At 35.1% G+C, this 24,736-nt stretch overlaps 2 protein-coding genes and 1 non-coding gene across 6 annotated transcripts; all 3 read left to right on the plus strand.

Moving 5' to 3' along the window:
* Positions 1-4,515: 4,515 nt before the first annotated feature.
* LOC101256939 (uncharacterized) lies at positions 4,516-9,995 on the plus strand. Of its 4 annotated transcripts, none has more exons than XM_069291754.1 (6): positions 4,516-4,756; positions 5,976-6,024; positions 7,659-7,915; positions 8,265-8,476; positions 8,596-8,863; positions 9,347-9,995. In XM_069291754.1, the coding sequence occupies exons 3-6, from the start codon at positions 7,661-7,663 to the stop codon at positions 9,629-9,631; spliced, it is 1,020 nt and encodes a 339-aa protein (XP_069147855.1). In that variant the 5' UTR covers positions 4,516-4,756; positions 5,976-6,024; positions 7,659-7,660; the 3' UTR covers positions 9,632-9,995. The 4 variants fall into 4 exon arrangements, with proteins under 4 accessions (XP_069147855.1, XP_004251049.1, XP_010313349.1 ...); XM_004251001.5 differs by having other exon boundaries at positions 4,526-4,756; positions 9,341-9,995; XM_010315047.4 differs by having other exon boundaries at positions 4,564-4,756; positions 5,908-6,024; positions 9,341-9,995.
* MIR9478 (microRNA MIR9478) lies at positions 4,983-5,187 on the plus strand. The gene has a single exon (NR_130099.1). It is a non-coding gene; the product is annotated as a microRNA MIR9478 (primary transcript).
* Positions 9,996-23,275: 13,280 nt separating the features above from the next.
* ASAT3 (acylsugar acyltransferase 3) lies at positions 23,276-24,699 on the plus strand. Its single transcript, NM_001375924.1, has one exon. It carries the CDS (start codon positions 23,338-23,340, stop codon positions 24,628-24,630), a length of 1,293 nt encoding a protein of 430 aa, NP_001362853.1. The 5' UTR covers positions 23,276-23,337; the 3' UTR covers positions 24,631-24,699.
* The last annotated feature ends 37 nt before the right edge of the window (positions 24,700-24,736 follow it).

The raw sequence follows: 24,736 nt of genomic DNA on the forward strand, positions 1-24,736 counted from the left end.
TTTAAAATAAATAAATAAAGCAAACATGTTATATGATTACATATGGAGAATTTTGGCACTTGACAATTTTTGAAGTCACTATGTCATACTCCAAAGTTTTGAAGTATTATGTCATTTATGATGGCTTCATCGCTCATTAAAAGCCCACAATTTAAATGTCACATGTGTTTTATTTTGATTGACAATTAAAATTTAACATATTAATTAAAAAATTTATTTAAAAATATATTTTTTTTATTTCTTTCAACTAATGGATAAATTAAGGAGTTTATATATCTGATCAAGAACTCGATCATGATAAAAAAAATTTTTATAGTCTGATATCCGTCAGTTTAAAAGTAGGAGTAACATATTAACTGTATCAGATCATGACTAATTTTAAGATTAAATTAAAGAGATTCATATATGCTGTCCTTTTTTATTTACGTGGTACTATTAAATTTTTCTTATATTTTTGTTTCAATTTCTTCACATTTTAAAAAAATTATTTTCTATTTTTCCCTTCTTTAAATTTTTGTTTCTCTTTCAATTTCTTGTCACTATACAAACATGTGCACATTATTTTTAGAAAAGAAATAAAATTTAATTTAATAGAAATATGAAATTATGAAAATTTATGAAATTATACTATCGCTCATTCTATATAAGAAGGTAGAGAGAAAGAAATATGGTGTTGAATTTTTCATTTACACTTTAATGAAATAATTTATTATCATATAAATATATAAAAATAATATAATTTAAATAGATTTAAATTTATTTAATTGACACTATTTCAAAAATAAATTCATGAATAAATATTATCACCAGTACCTATACATGCAAAAATAGTAATAGTTTTAAATTGTCGATTAACTGCTTTTAGTATAGTAATTTTAAAATATACCAAATTTTTATATGATAATATTATTATTTATAAGAGTTAGCCATTTATAAATACTTTAGTACATTTAGATATTGTGAATATCTCGATCAGTATAACATAAAAATATTATATGCACCATATATCTACTATTTATATATAAGTGTCAATAAACACACAACAGAAAGTCAACGTGTGTGCTTCAATTGTGTGCTTATTTACATAATTAGTTGTTTGGCCTACTGGTATTGGCTTATTTATTTCTGTTTTATTTATTTTTTTAATTTCAATTTATTTATTGATTTGAGACTCTTGATGTTTCGTATTACGTAAATATATTTTTTATTGATATTATATTTTAGTTATTCCATTTTAACCACACAGTAGACAGCCAACATGTCTGCTTCGCGTGTGGTTCCGAACTATAATTAACAACATATTGACTCTTGAAATTCTATTTTTGCTACATATATTGGGACAAGGCTAACTTTTATTCGTATCATATAAAGTGAAAAAAAATAAGAGATATTAGATTCGTGATAGCACTGATATATGTGTCTAGTAAATAAATAAACGAGAAAATAAAAGAAAATGGAATAGAATCATTTTCTTGCATTCCTTCCTCTTTCCTTCACCTTTAGCATTTTTCAACAATCAACTGAATAATTTTATATTTTTTAAAAAAGCTGGTAATATTATTTTAAATTAGATTGTATTTTTGTTTTAACGATTATATTAATATATTTTAATTTATCAAGAATGTATTAGTTCTGGCAGGAGCGAATTTAGATATAATCACGTAATACGATTTTGTCGAAAATTTGATTTGAGAAGAATTAAAATTGACATATTGATACGTCATAAAATTATGTCACATTTTATATTAATTAATTGATATTTTGGGAATCACATCTTATTTTATTATTATTTATTTTGAAAAAAAATATTACTAAAATCAACCGTACAAATTTAAAATTTAATTTTAAGACCGCAGAACTCTTCTTTACGATCAAGTTTTTGTGTACTCATTATTCAAATATCAATATTTTATTCTAATTTTGTCTTAATTAAAAAGGTGACACTTGAAAAGAAGTTTGAGCCATTTTAATAATATCCTTTCCTTGAAAAATAAAATAAAATAATAAATTATCATTATAATCTAAATTTTCCTCCTTTTTATGTCTATCTAGCTAAGTTTATATATTACTCGTTTCATTTTACTTAATTCATGTTGATTTGATATTTTGAAAGAAAGTATTTCTTAGAAATTTAGTTTATTATAACAATTTTATAATTATATTTTTGAAAATTTACATTTGACAAATAATATTTTACATAGTCATTTAATAATAAAGATACATAAATTTCTCTTGATATTTTAAATTAGACAAATAAAATAAAATATTCATTTTTGGTATATAGACGAATAATATGAATTGAATGGAGTAGTTAGAGTAGTGGTCGGGGCCTCTTTATGGATTATGTAAATAAGTTTAGCGTTGTATCAAGCCTCATTTCCACGTCAGCTTCAGTATTACATCGCTAAACTTGCCCTCCAAATGTTCTATTTTGGTCTGCTCAATCTAAATTTCTTAAACTCCAAGGTCTATATCCAAATTTTCAGCCTAACATTAACTCCGCCGCGAGCCTCGTCAATCTAATTATGTCATTCCCAAATAACATAAACCATGACACATGTTCTTTGATATTCCATGTCAATTCATCCTTAGCTAAGACAAATAAAACGGGTTAAGAGCTAATCTCTCCTACAAATCCATCATAGCTGATATTTGTCCCGAATCTCCAACTGGTCCCATTGTTATTGCTCGAGTCTTGACTCCATTTTATATGTCCTTAATCACCCTAGTATATAACACTTGAACGCCTCTAGCCTCCAAGCATCTCTAAAAGACATTGTTTGAGACTTTTTCGTAGGCCTTTTCTAGGTCAATCAACGTCATGTGTAAGCCATTTTTTCTTTTTCTGTACCACTTTAATTTCCTAGTCTCCTTACTAATGAAGAATGACAAAAATCATGCATTAATGATGAATGTGGTGTATGGACTCCTTTAATGCTTAGACAATTTTTCTCTCTTTAAGTTAACTTTTGGTGATGTAAATTAGGTTCAAGACCTGATTTCTTACATGATATCAGACCATGATCCATCTCACCCCATATTAGGGGCGAGATGGTGTGTCGAAGAATATGAAAAAAGTCTCACATAAATGATTAATGTGATGGGTGAACTCCTCATAAAATTTGGGCAATCCTCCTCTATTTAAATCCGTTTTTGGGGTGTAAGTTAGACCAAAGACTTAATTTTACATGATATCAGGGCAAACCAATCTCATCCAATATTGGTCGTGAGGTGGGGTATTGAAGAATATGACAAAAGTCCCACATGATAGTTAATAAGATGGTGAACTCTTTATTTTATTTTCAGAAAAAGAAATTCTTATCCAAACAATCACCGACAATATAACTCCATTTAGATTATCATTAAAGCGGAAAATTACACCATTTAAATATTGAATCCAAATGATTTTTTTCTTGTAGTTTCTTCATAATTTTAAGGGAAAAAGGTCTGATATAACTTTGTCATTTGGAGTTGATACACCCCTCGTTATAAAAGTGGCTCATATATACCCTTACCGTTATACAAACGGCTCACATATACCCCTGCCGTTACAAAATTGCTCAAATATACCCTTCATTTAACGGAATTTTAAATAATTAATTTAAAATTTATATTTATTACTTATAATTTTTTTAAAAAAATTATTTAGTGGTATATATGATTCTTCTATAAAAGTTCAAGGTATATTTTAATTTTTTCATACATTAATTATTTTTTGACTTCTTTTATTATAATTATTTGAGTTTCTTATTCTTATTTTATTTTTTTCTATCATTCCTTAATTTAAAGAAAAAAATTTAACTATTTTTTTGTGTTTATTGTAATTTAATTTCGTATTCGAAAATTTTTTTGGTCATCTACGATAAGTTTTACAAGAATATTAGTGAAACATAAATAAATTTGATTATCAAAATAATAATTATAAATTAGTCATTGAAACAAAAAAAGTCAAAAAAAATATGTTTGACGAGGATTAAATTTACTAATATGGAATTATATTTTTTAGAAAAAAAAATTTAGATTGAAAATTATTATTTTTTCATTTCCCGTTAGAGGAAAAGGGTATATGTGAGCCATTTTTTTACAAGTAAGGATATATGAGTCACTTTCATAACAAGTCAGCTCTAAATAACAAAGTTAAGGGTATATCAGACCCTTTTCCTTATTTTTAAATTCCTTAATGAAAAAAAATTCCAACTTTATCACTACCGTCAACAGTAAAGTTCAACATCTCGCTGAAAAAAATCATCCCTTATTGAAATAAGAAATAAAATTAAAGAAATAACTCATAAAGGGTTGCAACAGAATAAATAAGATAAATTCATGCTTAACTAAATGCGTCGAATATGAAACAATTTAGATAGATGTCATTTTCTACCTTAGTAAATATTGCGCAACATGAATTTAAATTAACATACGTCCAAACATGTGAAATAATTTTGTTAAATGTCATTTTCTAGCTTAAGAAATGATTCACGACACAAATTTAAATTAATATACGTCCTTACATATCTTAACAAAGCTTACGCGATATAAATTCAGATTAAACATGGGTCCTATCGTAGATACCAAAAATACAAACAGGTAGACAATAATGTTATCCTAATTAGACATATTCTCATACACGTTTCTTCAACATATGTTCTACAAAATACACAATTCTCAACTATTGCTATGAATCAAAGTGGTAAAAAGATTACTGTTGCAACTGCTAGACCTCACACCAGAAAATCCAAGAACAACATCTGTTCTTCAAGTGGGTATTTGATTTTTTTTTAAAACTAATATTGCCTTTTGTCCTGTTTTCTTGAATTTTTTGAGATTTGGGGTTTGAGATTTGTTTGGTGATTTCAATATTTAGCTAGTGTTGTTGTGTTTAATACATCTTTTAAGCTGATTCTTCTACTGTATTTAGTTTTACATGTTGTTCTGTTCTGTAGTGTTGTAGTTGTTTGAACTGAGCATATGATAGAGCCATTTGCTTATAAAAGGGATAAGGCTTAAATATGTAGATCGAACTTTGAGAAAAGACTCATCTATGTCATCTGGTAAAGTTTGGTGTGTAATGGTTTGAATGAGCCTTTTCTCGAACGAAAATGGTGTAGATGAGTTAAATTTTTAACGGATTACATAATTGAGCCTTTTCTCATAGTTCGATGACATATTTGAGCCTTTTTCCAATTATAAATGTTTTTATCTTGAATGTTAATTTTAGAGTTAAATGATCAAAGACACGCCTAAGCTATCACTTTTTCGCTAGTTTTATACCACAACTATTTTTTCGTACTGTATTGATTACATATAGTTCTGTTCTGTGGTACTGTAGTTGCTAATTTGATGTGGTGCTTTTCACTAAATGAACATATGATGAACAATCCGCTTAGAATGTTAATTCTAGAGTTAGCCTAAGCTATCACTTTTTTCGCGAGTTTCATATCTTAACTTTTTTTTGTTTCGTTTACCTACTTGAACTATCAATCCCTTTGTATTAAAACATACCTTGATATTGAGTTGGCCAAATATTTTAATCACGATCTACAATATGTGTGTGTAGGTTAAGTTAATATCGAGGTGTGTCTTAACACAAAGGGAGTGATAGTTTAGGTAGGTAAACGGAACAATGGATAAGTGAGGTATGAAAATCGCTGAAATGTGATAGTTTAGGTGTTCTCTTAGCCATTAACCCAATAATTGAAAAGCCAAGGACTACGTGAGGAACATATGGCACGTGTAGGCCAGATAAGCATCGAGGTGTGTGGTGATAGTTTAGGTACGTAAATGGAATAATGGATGGTTGAGGTATGAAACTCGCGGAAATGTATAATTTAGGTGTGTCTTAATTTTATCCTATTTCGCATGATTTTAACCTGGCCCGTTTATTATTTCATATGATTTTACATCCAAAAGAGGGAAAAGGATTTTCTGGCTAGAATTGTGATTTTCATCCCCTTCCTTCCTTGCTGTTTCGATTATAGGAGAACAGGTGGAATCCAGTCAAGTTCGTCGATTTGCTGCTCAACAAAGGTAATAGTACACTCTCCTTTTGCATTTGTTTCAAGATTCTATTTGTAATAATAAACTCAGTAGTAGCAAAGGTTGAAGGACTTGTGTCTTAGGACACAAATTCGAACCTACGCCAAGCAAACTATCCAGAATTTTAAGTGGAGAACGGTAGAATGGTGGGCCATCATTCCCGAGTTTCAAAGGCTGTGGTTGGCCCAAAGGGTCGACTCTAGATAGATTTCTCGGTCACTAAAATCATATATCAATAGCAGTCTTGGAACCATTAGATGTAGATCTTTATTGTGATAACTATGTTTGGGATTGGTCCATTCCATTTAGCATTGGATCCTTCAACTGCGCCTTTGTAAATTCGGTTGCAGGGTCAGAGTTAAGCGTGGAAAGGACGTATCTAAGGCACTAGACAGTAGACACATACAGGGATCTTACCTACTAGAACATATTGAAATAAAGAATTTGACAGAGGATCCATAAAAAGAATTTGACTTCTGACTTGCTGATAAGAATTAGCTCATCGTACTAACTAACTATTGGAAGTTAGTTATCTAATCTCATAAAGGGAATTTAATGATTTACCGTTATTACTTCGATATCTTACATTTCAACAGTTATTCACCCTATTCGGTATTATAGGGTGTATAATTCAAACATGTAGAGGTAAGGTCTGTGTACACACTACCCTCCCCAAACCCCACTTGTGGGATTACACTAGGTATGTTGTTGTTCATGTCAAATAGTAGACAACTGTGCTAGTACCTCGACATCTCCGTTTTTGCTGTCATTTGAGGAACAACAAGAGTATCCTTTTTCTGTAATCTTATCTTACTTTGAAAAAGACACAATAATTTAGGTAATGGTAAACGAGAATTCTCAATTCCTTGCTAGTTACCGTTATCTCAATGAAGATGATTTTCCACAACTCAGGTATGGCGAACGTTTACCAGCTAATTACTGTGGATTTCTGTAATATAAAGGAAAGCCATTTTGTGGCTTCCTGAAATTTGGAAGTTTTTATATCACAGCGAAACGTAGGACAGTCAGGATTGTTTTTTAACATGAGAAACTCTGTACCACAATCTCATTGCAGATTTCATTAGTTGATCAGTTAGTATTGACTTTTTCTTTCGATATCGGAGGAATCCCTGAGGGCCTCTACCATTCTCGACCGAATTAACATTCTTCTGTCGTTCAAACTCGTGACGTGCACCTAGCTCACACATGGTGTGCTGTACTCTTACCTCTAGATCAAAAGCCCCAGTGGAAATAAATTAGTATTTGTTACTATGGCAGAATCTTAAGATGCGGAACACAATGATCTGTCACCATATTTTCAGTTTAGCTATTTTATGCCTTATAGTGGCAAGATCCACTTGTGCCTTAGCTACCTACTATTCTCATATCTGTTCTTGCTGTGTACCATTTAATGAAAAAATGCCTTCCAAAAATCTAATTAGAAATTTGAGTTCTACTGCCAAATAATGTTTGATTTGTGTTCAAAAAACACGTACCGTCTGTCTAGAGGCAATAGATTAAAGTTTATGACTTCATACTTATATGACATATATCATTTACGTTGTATAAACATAAGTTTTGCCACCGTATTCAACTATTGTCTAATTTATTCCTTGTCTTTTCAGCTATGATTGCACGAATAGCAGTAGCAACAACAGTTGGATTTCTCGGATGGGCTTATTTGGCATTACTTAAGCCTCCCTCTCCAAAAGTTTGTGGCTCACCAGATGGTCCTCCGGTGACTTCGCGAAGGGTCAAGCTCAACGATGGGAGATGTGTAGCCTACAAAGAGGGCGGCGTTGCCAAGGAGAAGGCAAAGCACAAGATAATTATTATTCATGGCTTTGACAGTTCCAAAGACCTTATGTTGCCGATATCCCAAGTATGAAAACTTTTATAACTCTATATTTATTGTGTTCATTTTATAGCTACTATGTATGTTATGACCAAGTTTGTTTGTACCTGCAATACGGTTGAAAATCAGATAAAATTTTCTGAGTTTCAATGTTAAAGACCGCTCGATCGTTGATGTTTGAAACTTTTGCACTTTCATGTTTAGAACTACAACAGACCTAAGACACTCAAGTTGAGACATAGGGAGTAATTTTCTTCTATCCTTCGAAGGGGAGATTGTCGTAGAAGGACAAAAAAGAGGAGGAGATTGTCTTTCATAAACCTTTGGTACTTGAATTCCGTATTTTCATTTTGCTGATTCTGTTTTTTGTTTCCAGGACTTAATTCAAGAGCTTGAAATATATGTTCTACAATATGATCGTGCTGGATATGGAGAGAGTGATCCACATCCAAAGCGCTCAGTAAAGAGTGAAGCATTTGACGTTGAGGAGCTAGCTGATAAGTTACAACTAGGACCCAAGTTCTATGTGGTTGGCTTGTCCATGGGAGCGTATTCTGCATGGAGTTGTCTTAAGTACATACCGAATAGGTACATTTTCATCTTTTTCGGAAATGAACTTAACCATGTTTTTTATTGTTTTTAAATATGATACCTGAAATCGTTACATTTTCAATTCTTTTATTTAACGAATTGAATGTCCAACGCAGGCTGGCCGGAGTTGCCCTTGTTGTTCCGTTTGTAAATTACTGGTGGCCATGTTATCCTGCTAAACTATCAAAACAAGCCCTCCGGAAGATGCTTCCACAAGATCAACGGACATTCAGAATTGCGCATTATGCCCCATGGCTGGTTCATTGGTGGATGAACCAAAAGTGGTTCCATGCTTTAAGTATGCTGGAAGGGAACATGGCAATATTTTGTCCGCCAGATCTCGAAATGCTGAAGCAGTTATCCTCTGCCCCGAGTCCTGGTCAGGTAAATGATTCTCATTTTCTTTTTTCACAATTTTTACAGTACGATAGTTGACTGTTCACAGACTTACTGTACCTGCCGTCTTCTTCTTGGGATCAATATCTGCAGTTCATCCAACGATAAATAACATCTGTATTATAGAGCTATGACACAATCAAAACCGAACTAACAAAATGTTGAATTTCATCGTACCAGTCTCTATCGGGGGTCATTACTCGTTTTTGTGCTTGCCTTTTGATTTTCCGTGTAGAACATACTCCCAACTAGCACCCTCGTGATAGAACAATAAAATGATTATTTACCCTTTCTTTTCAAAAACCTCCTATGGTAGTACGTCGGTCTCCAAAATCCAATGTCGTAGGTTCAAATGCTACCGAGCGTGATTTTTCTCTTATTATATCAAATTAGAACAAGATAGATTCATTCAGTATTTTCTTACCATTATGATTGTCATAATTCTGGAACAATGTCTTTGTCCAGGAGAAGGTTCGACAGCAAGGCGAGTTTGAATGTTTGTATCGAGACCTGATAGTTGGTTTCGGAAACTGGGACTTCTTTCCGACGGATATCACAAATCCTTTTCCAGATAACGAAGGTTCGGTCCATCTTTGGCAAGGACACGATGACAGAATTATTCCGCGTGAACTCAATCGTTATCTAGCAGAGAAGCTCCCATGGATTCAATATCATGAGGTTCCTAATGCTGGACATTTGTTAATGCACAATGCTAGTTATTGTGAAACCATCTTGAGGAAACTTTGCACTAGTTGAACGGGAGACTTGGAGCAACAGTAAAGTAAAGTTGTCTCCGTGTGACCTATACGTCACATGGAAGCAATCAATAATGCTTGAACCAGGGTAAGCTATCCACATCACATCTGTTATAAGGTGCGACCCTTTTCCGAGCTCTGCTAAAGTAGGATGTTTTGTGTGCCAGACTTCCCTTTTTGCATGTATTTGCGGACAAGAAGGTAACTTGCAATGTTCTTATGAGAAAATTGAAGTGCATAAGCATTTGTAATAAATACTAGATATGTGAACCTGTACCAGCACAGGTTCAATATATGTTACTCTCATTCGCAATTGATGTGACATTATATAGTACTTTTTATATAATTTTTAAAGGCTTAAGTCATCTACGGCCCCCTAAAGTTGTCCGCATAATTCACTTAGACACCTCAACTATGACTTGTACCTATTGAACACTTAAATTATTCAAAACACGGTCTATTAAGCATAAAATGCTGATATGACAAAATAAGTGCATCTCACTGCATGGAAGCGCGTGAACAAGTCTAAATTTTTATTTTTTATTTTTTATTAATAATAATCTTCTACCTTTTTTTTCTTATAATGACACTTGGCATTGCATTAATAAAAATAACTAAAAAAAGGTATTTTGCATTATAATATCCAAAAAGAAAACAAATCCCCCACTCCCTTCCCTGTAAGCTATATCAACAATTGTCTTCTTCTTTACCCATTTTCATTGTTGTAAACTTTGTGTTGATTTTTTTTTTTGCTCTTCATAAAAAGAAAAATTGAATCTTCTAAGTGTTAAATCGAACTTGCAAGAATGAAAAAAATAATCGGACATCAGAGTTTTAAAGGCAACTCACGTTCATTTCTATTTCCGACTTCGATCAACAAACATCAACACATTAAGTTGTAACATAATATCAGAAAATTTGATATAATTCTTTAAAATCCTCACGATTTCTCTTGGTAATTAATTTTAAAATAATTTATCAAAGTTAATTTATTTTTCACAAAAATTACAATATTCACTCCATTAATTTATAATAATGGGTAACAACTAATGAAGAAGAAGAAGAAAGCACATATAACTAAATGGCTGGGGAGTGATTTGTTTCTTTCCTTTTTTTTTCATTGTCGCAGAAGGTGTCCATGGACATTAAGAGATGAAGAAGAAAGATGGGTAGCTCCTGTGGGGGAGGAATGACTTTTTCTTTTCTTTTTTAATCATTTTTTTTTAAAAAAATTAAAGATTGGAATTAACAAAAATGAAAATTCAATAAATTGGATCCATGTGACACGTGTTGGAGTATTATTGGTTATTTTTTAGGACAATGTGCGTGAATTACACACACAATATTTTAAAAGCTTTATCATCATTTTGTGTTCAATAAGTACATATCCATTAATATTAGAGTGTTCAATAGGTACATGTCACGACCCAAATCCGGGCCGCGACTGACACCCACACTTACCCTCCTATGTGAGCGAACCAACCAATCTAAACCTTAACATTTCAATGTAATATCAACATAAAGTAATGCGGAAGACTTAAACTCATTAATAAAATCAATAACTATTATTATTCCCAAAATCTGGAAGTCATCATCACAAGAACATCTACGATCAAATGACTAAACTAAGAGTATTCTAAAAGCTAAAAATACATAAGAAGCTAGTCCATGCCGGAAGTTCAAGGCATCAAGACTTGAAGAAGAAGATCCAGTCCAAGCTAGAAGCATTAGCTCACCCTGAATTTCCGATGTAGTAAGACTGACTTGAATTACTGTTGAGTTGAAGACGATGGCACGTTTGCTACATTCCACAAATAAACAAGAAGAAAACATGAAAGCAGGGGTCAGTACAAAACACGGGTACTGAGTAGATATCATCGGCCAACTCAAAATAGAAAACAGTATGTATTAAGCAATATCATAAAATCAACTAATATCCTTAGCATGCAGCATTTACAGTTACCATAACCCTTGGTTACAACACCAAGCACATCAATGAGGACTCACACCTCCTCATCATACTCATTTGGGAATTTAGTTCATTAGATTGGATATATTAACATATTTCAAGATTCATTATCTTTATTCCCCTCGTGTCGGTACGTGACACTCCGCTCCTCAATATACTATCCTGGTGTCGGAACGTGACACTCCGATCCTCATTCTATCCTGGTACCGGAACGTGGCACCCGATCCATATTCTATCCTGGTGTCGGAACGTGACACTCCGATCCTCATATACTACCCTGGTACCGGAACGTGGCACCCGATCCATATTCTATCCTGGTGTCGGAACGTGACACTCCGATCCATATTCTATCCTGGTGTCGGAACGTGACACCCGATCCATATTCTATCCTGGTACCGGAACGTGACACCCGATCCCCTAATCTCACCACTTTCGTTCATCAAGCCTTCTTCTATACCAAGGCATCATCATTAACAAAGTAGATTAGGGTTTCTTTTCAAGATTTGGGATTCAATAGCTTCATCATGCTTATTTATTCACAATTACATAATCACATCATTCATGCAAGCATACAATTAAACATATAGAAGGTTTTACAATACTACTAACACATATCATTCGCTATTAAGAGTTTACTACGAATAGCATGAAAACCATAACCTACCTCCACCGAAGAATTGAAATCAAGCAAGTTAATCCTCAAAGCTTGGTGCTTTCCTCTTCTCTCGATCGGTTCTCTCTCTCCCTTCTTGTTCTTTCTGTTTTCTTATTCAAACCCTCTTTCTTTTACCCTAATTAGTATATAATTAAGAATAAAAGATGGCAATAATACCCCACGAATTAACTTAAGGGTACCTCTTTTAACCCCCAAGCATTTGAGTTATTAATATAAACCCACGAAATATATAATTATAGCAGGAATAGTCCAAAACGCCCCTTTAAAACTTAACTAGAAATCCGACTCCAACTGGGATTATGCAAACTGTGACGGGCCGTCGCGCCTGCGACGGTCCGTCCTGCTGTCCGTCGCATAGTTCAGAAACTTGATTTTGGGTGAATGGCCTGTGACGGTCCGTCACACCTGTGACGGTCCGTCCTGCCACTCCGTTACGAATTTCAGAGAGTCGATTTTCAGTACCCAATTTCAGATTTTCTAAGTGTTTTGAAATGAGACCCTGCGACGGTCCGTCGTGCCCTTGACGGTCCGTCGTGGAGTCCGTCGCTTCTGCCAGTTTTTCTAGAATTGAAGTCTGTTGCTCAAAACGACTAAACAGGTCGTTACAATAGATACCAATTTACCCATCGTTCGTCCCCGAACGATCACAAGAAGGAAAACAAGGGAGAAAAGGAGTACCTGAATCTGTAAACAGATGTGGGTATCTTTCTTGCATATCTGCCTCCTTCTCCCAAGTGGCTTCTTCAACTGGTCGATTCTTCCATTGCACCTTGATGGATGCAATCTCTCTTGACCTCAACTTGCGAACTTCTCTATCTAGAATAGCAACAGGCTCCTCCTCATAAGACAAGTTCTCATCAAGCAAAACTGAATCCCAACGGATAATGTAGTTTCCATCCCCATGGTATCTTTTCAACATCGACACATGGAATACCGGATGTACTCCGGACAGCCCTGGAGGCAAGGCTAACTCATAAGCCACCTCCCCTACTCGCTTAAGTACTTCAAATGGTCCAATGTACCTTGGACTTAGTTTACCCCTTTTTCCAAACCGCATCACCCCTTTCATTGGTGAAACTTTCAACAAGACTTGTTCACCCTCCATGAACTCTAAGTCTCTAACCTTTCGATCTGCATATTCTTTTTGTCTACTTTGCGCCGCTAGAAGCTTTTCTTGAATAGACTTCACTTTTTCCATCGAATCCCTCAAGAGATCAGTGCCCCAAGGTCTAACCTCGAACGCATCAAACCAACCAATGGGAGACCTACATCTCCTACCATACAATGCTTCAAATGGAGCCATATCAATGCTTGAGTGATAGCTATTATTGTATGAAAACTCCGCTAAGGGTAGGAAGTTATCCCAATGACCACCAAACTCTATCACACATGCACGAAGCATATCCTCCAACACTTGAATCGTTCGCTCAGACTGACCATCGGTCTGAGGATGGAACGCAGTACTAAGGTCCAACCTAGTACCCAATTCCGCATGCAATGTTTTCCAAAACTTAGAAGTAAACTGCGTACCTCTATCTGATATGATGGATAGTGGAACCCCATGCAATCGAACGATTTCTGAGATATAGATCTTGGCTAACTTTTCGGCATTGTAAGTCACCTTAACCGGAATAAAATGAGCAGATTTAGTTAACCTATCAACAATCACCCAAATGGAGTCATACTTACCCATTGTCCTTGGAAGACCAACCACAAAGTCCATTGCAATTCTCTCCCATTTCCATTCCGGAATGGGCATTCTCTGAAGTGTTCCTCCGGGCCTTTGGTGTTCATACTTTACTTGTTGACAGTTTGGACACTTGGCAATAAAGTCAACGATATCACGCTTCATTCTACTCCACCAAAAGTATTGCTTTAGGTCACGATACATCTTGGTTGCACCCGGGTGTATAGAATACCTTGAACTATGAGCCTCTGTCAGAATAGTGTTGATCAAATCATAGGCGCGGGGTACGCATACCCTTCCCTTGATCTTCAAAACACCTTCCTCATCAATTTGTGCTTCTTTAGCCTCTCCTCGCAATACCTTATCTTGAATTCTGCGCAGTTTCTCATCATCAGACTGTCTTCCCTTAATCTTGTCAAGAAAGGAAGATCTTGCCTCCACAGAAGCCAACAATCCTCCCTTCTCATTTACTTCTAATCTCATCAAGTCATTAGCTAGAGTCTGAACCTCTCTAGCCAGTGGGCGTCTAGACGCTTGCAAGTGAGCTAGACTTCTCATGCTTCCCGCCTTTCTACTTAAAGCATCCGCTACAACATTCGCCTTCCCCGGATGATACAAAATAGTGATGTCGTAGTCCTTCAGTAGTTCCATCCATCTCCTCTGCCTCAAGTTCAAATCTTTCTGAGTAAAGACATACTGAAGGCTACGATGATCCGTGTAGACCTCACACTTAACCCCATATAAATAGTGTCTCCATTGCTTTAATGCAAACACTACCGCAGCCAATTCCAAATCATGAGTTGGATAGTTACGTTCATGCACTTTTAATTGCCTTGAAGCATAAGCAATCACACTCTTCTCTTGCATTAGTACTGCACCCAAACCAGAATTGGATGCATCACAATAAACAATGAAGTTCTTACCCTCTATTGGCAAGGTAAGGATAGGTGCGGTAGTCAACAAAGTCTTGAGCTTCTGAAAGCTTTCCTCACATTCGTCCGACCATACAAATGGAACATTCTGCTTAGTCAAGTTCGTCAATTGGGAAGCAATAGAAGAGAATCCCTTGACAAATCGGCGGTAGTAGCTAGCTAACCCAACAAAGCTCCTTATTTCTGACACATTAGTAGGTCTTACCCAATTCTTTACTGTCTCAATCTTAGAAGGATCCACCATCACTCCTTCTTTAGAAACCACGTGCCCCAAGAAGGACACTGTATCTAGCCAAAACTCACACTTAGAGAACTTGGCATAAAGCTTTTTCTCCCTCAACATTTCCAATACCATTCTCAAATGCTCTTCATGTTCCTTCTTGTTCTTTGAGTATACCAATATATCATCAATAAATACGATCACGAAGAGGTCCAAATATGGCTTAAAAATCCCGTTCATCAAGCTCATGAACGCAGCAGGGGCATTCGTAAGACCAAAAGACATCACTACAAATTCGTAATGCCCATACCTCGTTTGAAAAGCAGTCTTTGGCACATCCGTAGCCCATATTTTCAATTGATGATAACCGGATCTCAAGTCAATCTTAGAGAAGACACAAGCACCTTGTAACTGATCGAACAAGTCATCAATGCGGGGAAGAGGATACTTGTTCTTTATGGTTACCTTGTTTAGTTGTCTGTAGTCTATACACATTCGAAAACTCCCATCCTTCTTCTTTACAAACAAAACCGGAGCACCCCAAGGAGATGCACTTGGTCTAATAAAGCCTTTGTTCAATAATTCTTGAAGTTGTGCCTTTAACTCTCTTAACTCTGCGGAAGACATTCTATAAGGGGGTATAGAAATGGGGCGTGTGCCCGGTTCGAGATCGATACAGAAGTCAATATCCCTATCTGGTGGCATACCAGGAAGATCTGCAGGGAACACATCCAGAAACTCACGGACTACTGAAACCGACTCAATCGAAGACACTTGGGTAGTGTCATCCTTGAGATGTGCCAAGAAAGCTAAACACCCTTTACTAACCATTTTCTTAGCACGAAGAAAGGAGATGATACGCACCAGATTGGAAGTGTAGTCGCCCTCCCACACTAATGGATCTGTCCCAGGCTTGGCTAACGTCACCGTTTTAGCATTACAATCCAAGATCGCAAATTGCGGAGAAAGCCAAGTCATACCCAGAATTACATCAAAATCACCCATTTCTAAGATAACCAAATCTACATAAGTGTTTCTCCCCACAAAGTTCACCAAACAAGACCTATACACCTTTTCAACTACCACAGACTCACCCACCGGAGTAGAAACACGAATAGGCATATCAAGTAATTCACAATGTAAAGTTAGACCATTAGCAAATGAGGAAGATACATAAGAAAATGTGGATCCAGGATCAAACAATACAGAAGCCATGCAATCACAAACCAAAAGATTACCTGTGATGACAGCATCAGATGCCCCTGCTTCAAACCGCCCAGGGAAAGCGTAACAATGGGCCCTATCGTTCGTCTGTCCATTGCCCCTACCTTGTTGTGATGTAGTGGCTCCAGTTTGCCCATCACCTCGGCCGTTTTGGTGACCACCATTTCCTCGACCACCACGTCCTCCAGAATAACGGCCTCTGCCATGACCACCTCTACCTCTAACATTTGGAGGTCTGTAACTTTGTTTTGGACAATATCTCTTAATATGTCCAATCTCCCCACATCCATAGCACTCTCTGGGTTCATGCATAGGTCTCTCAGAGAAGTGTTGACCGGTCGGAGGTGGACCCCCAACTACAGTCTGTAGTGAAGACTGAATTGGTCGGACTGAGTAACTTCCCGAACCCTGTCCTCTAGTGTAAGCACCATTAAACTCACCTCCCTTTCGAAACCTTTTTGATGTCGATGTCGGGGTGAAGTCGTCTGGCTTCACTCCTTCCACTTCTATCACAAAGTCTACCACCTCTTGGAAGGATTTTGCCGTTGCCGCTATCTGTAAGGCCGAAATCCGCAATTCTGACCTCAACCCCTTCACAAACCGGCGAATTCGCTCTTGTGGACTGAAACACAGTTGGGTGGCATACCGGGATAATGCACGAAACTTAGCCTCATATGCATTGACCGACATCCTACCTTGCTCTAGGCTCAAGAACTCATCCCTTTTCCTATCCCTCAAAGTTCGGGGGATATACTTCTCCATAAACAAGCTAGAGAATGAGGCCCAAGTCATAGGCGGTGCCTCTGTTGGTTGACACTCAATATGTGACCGCTACCACATTTTGGCGTTCCCTTGAAACTGATAACTCACGAACTCAACACCAAACCGTTCTACTATACCCATCTTGTGTAGTAGCTCATGACAGTCAACCAGAAAATCGTAAGCATCCTCAGATTCCGCACCCTTGAAGACTGGAGGTTTCAATTTCAAGAACTTACTGAAAAGTTCATGCTGATCATTTGTCATTATAGGCCCAGTAGCCAGACGTGGAAACGTGCCTATTTCCAATGGAACATCCATGCGGGGAGCCATAGTAGCCGCATGTTGTACCTCCGGAGCCTGAGGTGCTGGTGCAGAAAACACTGGGGGTGTCTGGCCCTGATCAGATAACCCGCTAAGATAAGCCAGAACCTGATTGATCATCTCTGGGGTAGGTTGGGGTGGCAATCCCTCATTCTGCACTTGTTCAGTTTCCCCATCCTCCCCTTCTCTTATTACTTCCTCAGTCGGTGGAGGAGTCACTGCCCTAGTATCAGATGGGCTAGGCGCTCGTCCTCTTCCCCTAGAGAACGTCCTCCCACGACCTCTAACGGCCCCTTGCCGCTGTTCTTCCTCGAGCCACAGCCCCAGTGGCTGGCTCAGTTGTTTCTTGTCTGGCCGGTGTTGGTGTTGATGTTGGCGTAGTCGTTGCTCTAGTTCTAACCATCTGCGAAATAGAGTGAAGATGGTCAGATACCAATTTGTATCACCTAGATACCAATTGGACCCAAGTAATAGCACGAAAGAAGAAAGAAAGAATGGAATTTTCCTAAAGTCTCATAGCCTCTCAAGGAAAAGTAAAGGCGTCCCCCTACCGTTCCTTAAGACTCTACTAGACTCGTTCTTGTGTGATAAGACCAACGAACCTAATGCTCTGATACCAAGTTTGTCACGACCCAAATTCGGGCCGCGACTGGCACCCACACTTACCCTCCTATGTGAGCGAACCAACCAATCTAAACCTTAACATTTCAATGTAATATCAACATAAAGTAATGCGGAAGACTTAAACTCATTAATAAAATCAATAACTATTATTATTCCCAAAATCTGGAAGTCATCATCACAAGAACATCTACGATCAAATGACTAAACTAAGAGTATTCTAAAAGCTAAAAATACATAAGAAGCTAGTCCATGCCAGAAGTTCAAGGCATCAAGACTTGAAGAAGAAGATCCAGTCCTAGCTAGAAGCATTAGCTCACCCTGAATTTCCGATGTAGTAAGACTGGCTTGAATTACTGTTGAGTTGAAGACGATGGCACGTTTGCTACACTCCACAAATAAACAAAAAGAAAACATAAAAGCAGGGGTCAGTACAAAACACGGGTACTGAGTAGATATCATCGGCCAACTCAAAATAGAAAACAGTATGTATTAAGCAATATCATAAAATCAACTAACATCCTTAGCATGCAGCATTTACAGTTACCATAACCCTTGGTTACAACACCAAGCACATCAATGAGGACTCACACCTCCTCATCATACTCATTTGGGAATTTAGTTCATTAGATTGGATATATTAACATATTTCAAGATTCATTATCTTTATTCCCCTCGTGTCGGTACGTGACACTCCGCTCCTCAATATACTATCCTGGTGTCGGAACGTGACACTCCGATCCTCATTCTATCCTGGTACCGGAACGTGACACCCGATCCATATTCTATCCTGGTGTCGGAACGTGACACTCCGATCCTCATATACTATCCTGGTACCGGAACGTGGCACCCGATCCATATTCTATCCTGGTGTCGGAACGTGACACTCCGATCCATATTCTATCCTAGTGTCGGAACGTGACACCCGATCCATATTCTATCCTGGTACCGGAACGTGGCACCCGATCCCCTAATCTCACCACTTTCGTTCATCAAGCCTTCTTCTATACCAAGGCATCATCATTAACAAAGTAGATTAGGGTTTCTTTTCAAGATTTGGGATTCAATAGCTTCATCATGCTTATTTATTCACAATTACATAATCACATCATTCATGCAAGCATACAATTAAACATATAGAAGGTTTTACAATACTACTAACACATATCATTCGCTATTAAGAGTTTACTACGAATAGCATGAAAACCATAACCTACCTCCACCGAAGAATTGAAATCAAGCAAGTTAATCCTCAAAGCTTGGTGCTTTCCTCTTCTCTCGATCGGTTCTCTCTCTCCCTTCTTGTTCTTTCTGTTTTCTTATTCAAACCCTCTTTCTTTTACCCTAATTAGTATATAATTAAGAATAAAAGATGGCAATAATACCCCACGAATTAACTTAAGGGTACCTCTTTTAACCCCCAAGCATTTGAGTTATTAATATAAACCCACGAAATATATAATTATAGCAGGAATAGTCCAAAACGCCCCTTTAAAACTTAACCAGAAATCCGACTTCAATTGGGATTATGCAAACTGTGACGGGCCGTCGCGCCTGCGACGGTCCGTCCTGCTGTCCGTCGCATAGTTCAGAAACTTGATTTTGGGTGAATGGCCTGTGACGGTCCGTCCTGCCACTCCGTTACGAAGTTCAGAGAGTCGATTTTCAGTACCCAATTTCAGATTTTCTAAGTGTTTTGAAACGAGACCCTGCGACGGTCCGTCGTGCCCTTGACGGTCCGTCGTGGGGTCCGTCGCTTCTGCCAGTTTTTCCAGAATTGAAGTCTGTTGCTCAAAACGACTAAACAGGTCGTTACAGTACAAGCCATAGTTAAGGTGTCTAAGTGAATTATGCGGACAACTTTAGGGGGCAGTAGATGACTTAAGCCATTTTTAAATAATATATATTATTCCCTATGTCTGAATTCATGTGGCACAAATAAAATTTATAGAATCAACCAATTTTTCATTTGTTTTTCTGATATTTCAAATTAATTATTGTGATCTATAGTGATTTTTACGTCATTTTCAAATAATATTTGTTGCTTTGTTTGTCTTAGTTTATATGACAATGATAGAATTTTGATGTTAACCGAATTTTCTATGTCCTTTAAAATTTAAATATTTTAAATCATTTTTTATCGTGATCTGTAGTTTTTTTTTTTTTACATAATTTGCAAATATCCAAGAGACTAAAAGAATAAAATAAAATAATTTTCTTTTTAGAAAAAACGATACAATAATTATGCAAAATTTGTATTTATCCCATGGCTAAGAAATGTGAAAATTTTGGTTCATAGTTTAAAATTTATTTTCCTTCATTGTTGTTTCGGTGGAGTTCGTCGTTTCGAGTTTTCAAGTCGTTGAAAAAACAAAGATGATATACTTTGCTTTTGCATTTTATTTAAAGATTATTAATTCTGGTAATGTACATTGCACGTTTATCTTAAGATATTTTATATAAATTTTGTATTACGAATAACACATGTCATCACCTTCAAATCTATTGGTATTTCCTAAAAAAAAATCATCATTTTTATGATAGAACATATAGATATACCTTCCAAATAAACATAATACACCTTTAATTATAAAATAGACTCAAAATGTATAAAATAAAATTAACTAACTATTATACAAATACAATATTCGAATGAGGAAACTAATAAAAAAAAATCTGAGCTAATATAATTGACGATTTAAAAATATTTGATAACCTGAAGAGAGTTTAATATTTAATCGTGTTCCACGTACAATAAGTGTGTTTATACTAACTCAACGTCAATGTGTGTTTTAAAATTTGAAATCAAATTTAGCGTTTAATATATGTATTATGTCTTTATTCTAAATATGATAGTAAAGTATGTATATTTACATAGTTTTTCCAATAAATATTTCAAATCTTTTTCTCTATCTAATTTATTCTTATAAAAAGTATTTTTGGAATTTAACCACAAAATAGATACATCTAATCTATGAAGATTAGACCCAGCTGCCAACCCTAGTCAATTAATTTAGCTGTATTTTTTAAAATTGGATTATATCACCACAACTAATAGGTGACAAAAATTATTTATTGAATTTAATTGCTCCAACTCTATTGTCACTATTAGAATTAGAGGATTAAATTTCTTAATAAATATTCATTTTAATTTTTCATCCGATGTTCAGAGTTCATATTAATGTCCAGACTAAAATTTCTTAAGAACATAATAGCATAAAATAGGATAAGAACTGTTTAGATTAAATCAAAAAATCAAATCAAGTTGTACCGAATTTTAATTTGAATTGATTTCCAATTAAGAATTTACTCTTCTTCTTTTTTATTGGTTCACATATAGAAAAATAAAAATCAATAAACCGAAAAAGTCAAATTATATAATAATAATAATAACAATAACAGTAATAATAATAATAATTACGTTATGTAATATTAAAGTTGGAATTAACCATTTTGGTCATTTTTTAGTTGTTGCATTTCATTATGATTTAATCTTATATTATATGTTTTGACATCTATTGATATATTTCTAGGTATTGTGTTTTAAATCTTTTTTGTGATTTATATTATAAAATATATTTAAGAGATTTAATATTATTACATCTTCTAGTGGCTGGTATATATTTCTATTTTTTCTAACTTGCAAATATAACTTTAGTTATTTATTGATTATTGAAATGAATGAATAATCGAACATAAAAAAAAAATCAAAATAAATCACAATTTTTTAAATCAAAACAAATAATTCCCTTTGTTAATCAATAACATAAAAAAAAACAATATTTTGCTCAAAATAAAATAATTAAAGTTCCAACATCCAAACAATTAATTTTATTTAAATCCTAGTTTATAGTATTATAGTAATATTCATAAATTGTATATATAATTTTATAATTCGATAGGGTATTCAATATATTTTTCTTATATCAAATTTAATAACATATACCAAATATCAATTTATATATGCTGCCAACCCTAGAAGCTAACTTTGCTGTATTTTTTTAATTGGATTCTATCACTACAACTAATTAATAGGTGACTAAAAAAATATTAATTGGATTCAATCGCTACACAATGAATTTGTCACTAATAGAGCTAGAGGATTAAATTTCTTTAAAATAGAGTAACATAAAAATAATATCTGTGCATTATTCAGATTAAATCGAATAATTAAATTGAATTTTAGTTTGAATTAATTTTTCATTTGTTTAGAATTAAAATTGGAGTAAACTAGTTTCGTCTCTTTTTAGTTATTTCCTTCCGGCTTTCATTATGATTTAAGATTATATTTTATGTTTGAACAATTATGAAAAGAATTTTAGATACTGTGTTTTAAATTTTACTTGTGATTTATATTAGAAAGTATATTTTAGAGATTCAGTATTTTATATAGAGAGAGGAAAAATGCACAAGTACCCCTTAACCTATATTCGAAATTTCATAGACAAATTTATACTATATTAAGGTCCTATTACCGCCTTGAACTTATTTTATAATTTTCAGCATACGTGACACTATCTTGTGGGCCAAGCGTGTGTTGACATTTTTTTTTCAAGCTAGTGTCACGTAGGCCGACAGGGGGTAGAAAATTATTTATAAAATAAATTCAGGGGGCAATAGAACCTTAGTTTAGTATAAATGTGTCTCCGGGATTACGGACATAAGTTGAGGGGGTATTTGTGCATTTTTCATATATATATAATGTACAAGTACCCCGCAAGACTATGACTGAAATTCCAGAGACATACGTTAACTATTCTAAGGTCCTATTACCCCCCCTGAACTTATTATTTTTGTAATTTTGTGCACCTTTTTTGCTTACGTGGCATCCAAATATCTCCCACGCGCCTCAATTGCGTGGAGTCATGGAGTGTGCCACGTAAGACAAAAGCTGTATAAAATTACAAAAAAAATAAATTCATGGAATAATATATAGGACCTTAAATAGTTAAGGTGTGTCTGTGGAATTTTTAGTCATAGTTAAGAAATACTTGTGCATTTTCCCTATATATATATATTCAACTTGCAAATATATATAACTTTGATTATGTAATTCATTATTGACATGATTAAATAGCCGCATCGAAAAAGTCAAACTACAAAAAAAAGTTAAACTAAATCAAATTTATTTTATTTCGAATTAAATTACACTTTTTCAAAAGCAAACTAAATGCACACCCCTACCACAAAGTGCAATCTATATATATGTGTGTGTGAAAAATGCAATTGAATTGCACATTCAAAATTTTGGAACATTACTTAGCTTAATTTATATTAATTTTTTTGATAGCTAAAATGGCATCATCAACAATTATATCTAGAAAAATGATTAAACTTTTATCCCCAACTCCATCTTCACTTAGATGTCACAAACTCTCTTTCATGGATCACATAAATTTCCCTCTACATTCTCCATATGCCTTCTTCTACCCTAAAATACCTCAAAATTATAGTAACAAAATATCACAAGTACTTGAAAATTCCCTTTCAAAAGTATTGTCCTTTTATTATCCCTTAGCTGGAAAAATCAATAATAATTATACCTACGTCGATTGTAACGACACAGGTGCTGAGTATTTAAACGTCCGTATAGATTGTCCAATGTCTCAAATTCTCAACCACCCTTATAACGATGTTGTGGATGTAGTTTTCCCACAAGATTTGCCTTGGAGTAGTAGTAGCTTGACTCGAAGTCCACTAGTGGTTCAATTAAGCCATTTTGATTGTGGTGGAGTTGCAGTGAGTGCATGTACATCACATACAATTTTTGATGGATATTGTCTCTCTAAATTCATAAACGATTGGGCGTCTACAGCTCGAAACATGGAGTTCAAACCATCTCCTCAGTTCAATGCATCAACTTTCTTCCCTTTACCGTCTGAAACTAATTTGAGTAGCACCCTACCTGCAACGCGTCCATCACAACGTCATGTCTCAAGAATGTATAACTTCTCATCCTCGAATTTGACAAGACTCAAGGACATCGTAACAAAAGAATCACATGTGAAGAATCCAACTCGCGTTGAAGTTGCCTCAGCACTTGTTCATAAATGTGGGGTGACTATGTCAATGGAGAGTTCAGGCATGTTCAAACCAACTCTGATGAGCCATGCTATGAATTTACGCCCACCAATTCCACTGAACACAATGGGAAATGCAACATGTATCATTCTCACAACAGCAATGACAGAAGATGAGGTAAAACTTCCAAACTTTGTTGCTAAACTACAGAAGGATAAACAACAACTTCGAGACAAGTTGAAGGATATGAAAGAAGATAGGATGCCCTTATATACACTTGAACTAGGTAAAAACGCGATGAACATAATAGAGAAGGATACACATGATGTTTATCTTTGCTCAGGCATGACCAATACTGGATTACATAAGATCGATTTCGGATGGGGTGAACCTGTAAGAGTAACCCTAGCAACACATCCAAATAAGAACAACTTCATTTTCATGGATGAACAAAGTGGAGATGGGCTAAATGTACTTATCACTTTAACAAAAGATGATATGCTCAAGTTTCAGAGCAACAAGGAGCTTCTGGAGTTTGCTTCTCCAGTTGTTGAATCAACCAAATAAGTGTCAACAATGACATCTTTATAATTGTACTTTCAATATTGCAATGAATAAAAGCTGTTTTCTATATTATATAATATATAGTTAAGCCTGGAGATAAAAGAGCAAC

This window comes from Solanum lycopersicum, chromosome 11, assembly GCF_036512215.1.
Source record: "Solanum lycopersicum chromosome 11, SLM_r2.1".
In the NCBI taxonomy this organism is placed as follows: Eukaryota; Viridiplantae; Streptophyta; class Magnoliopsida; order Solanales; family Solanaceae; genus Solanum; species Solanum lycopersicum.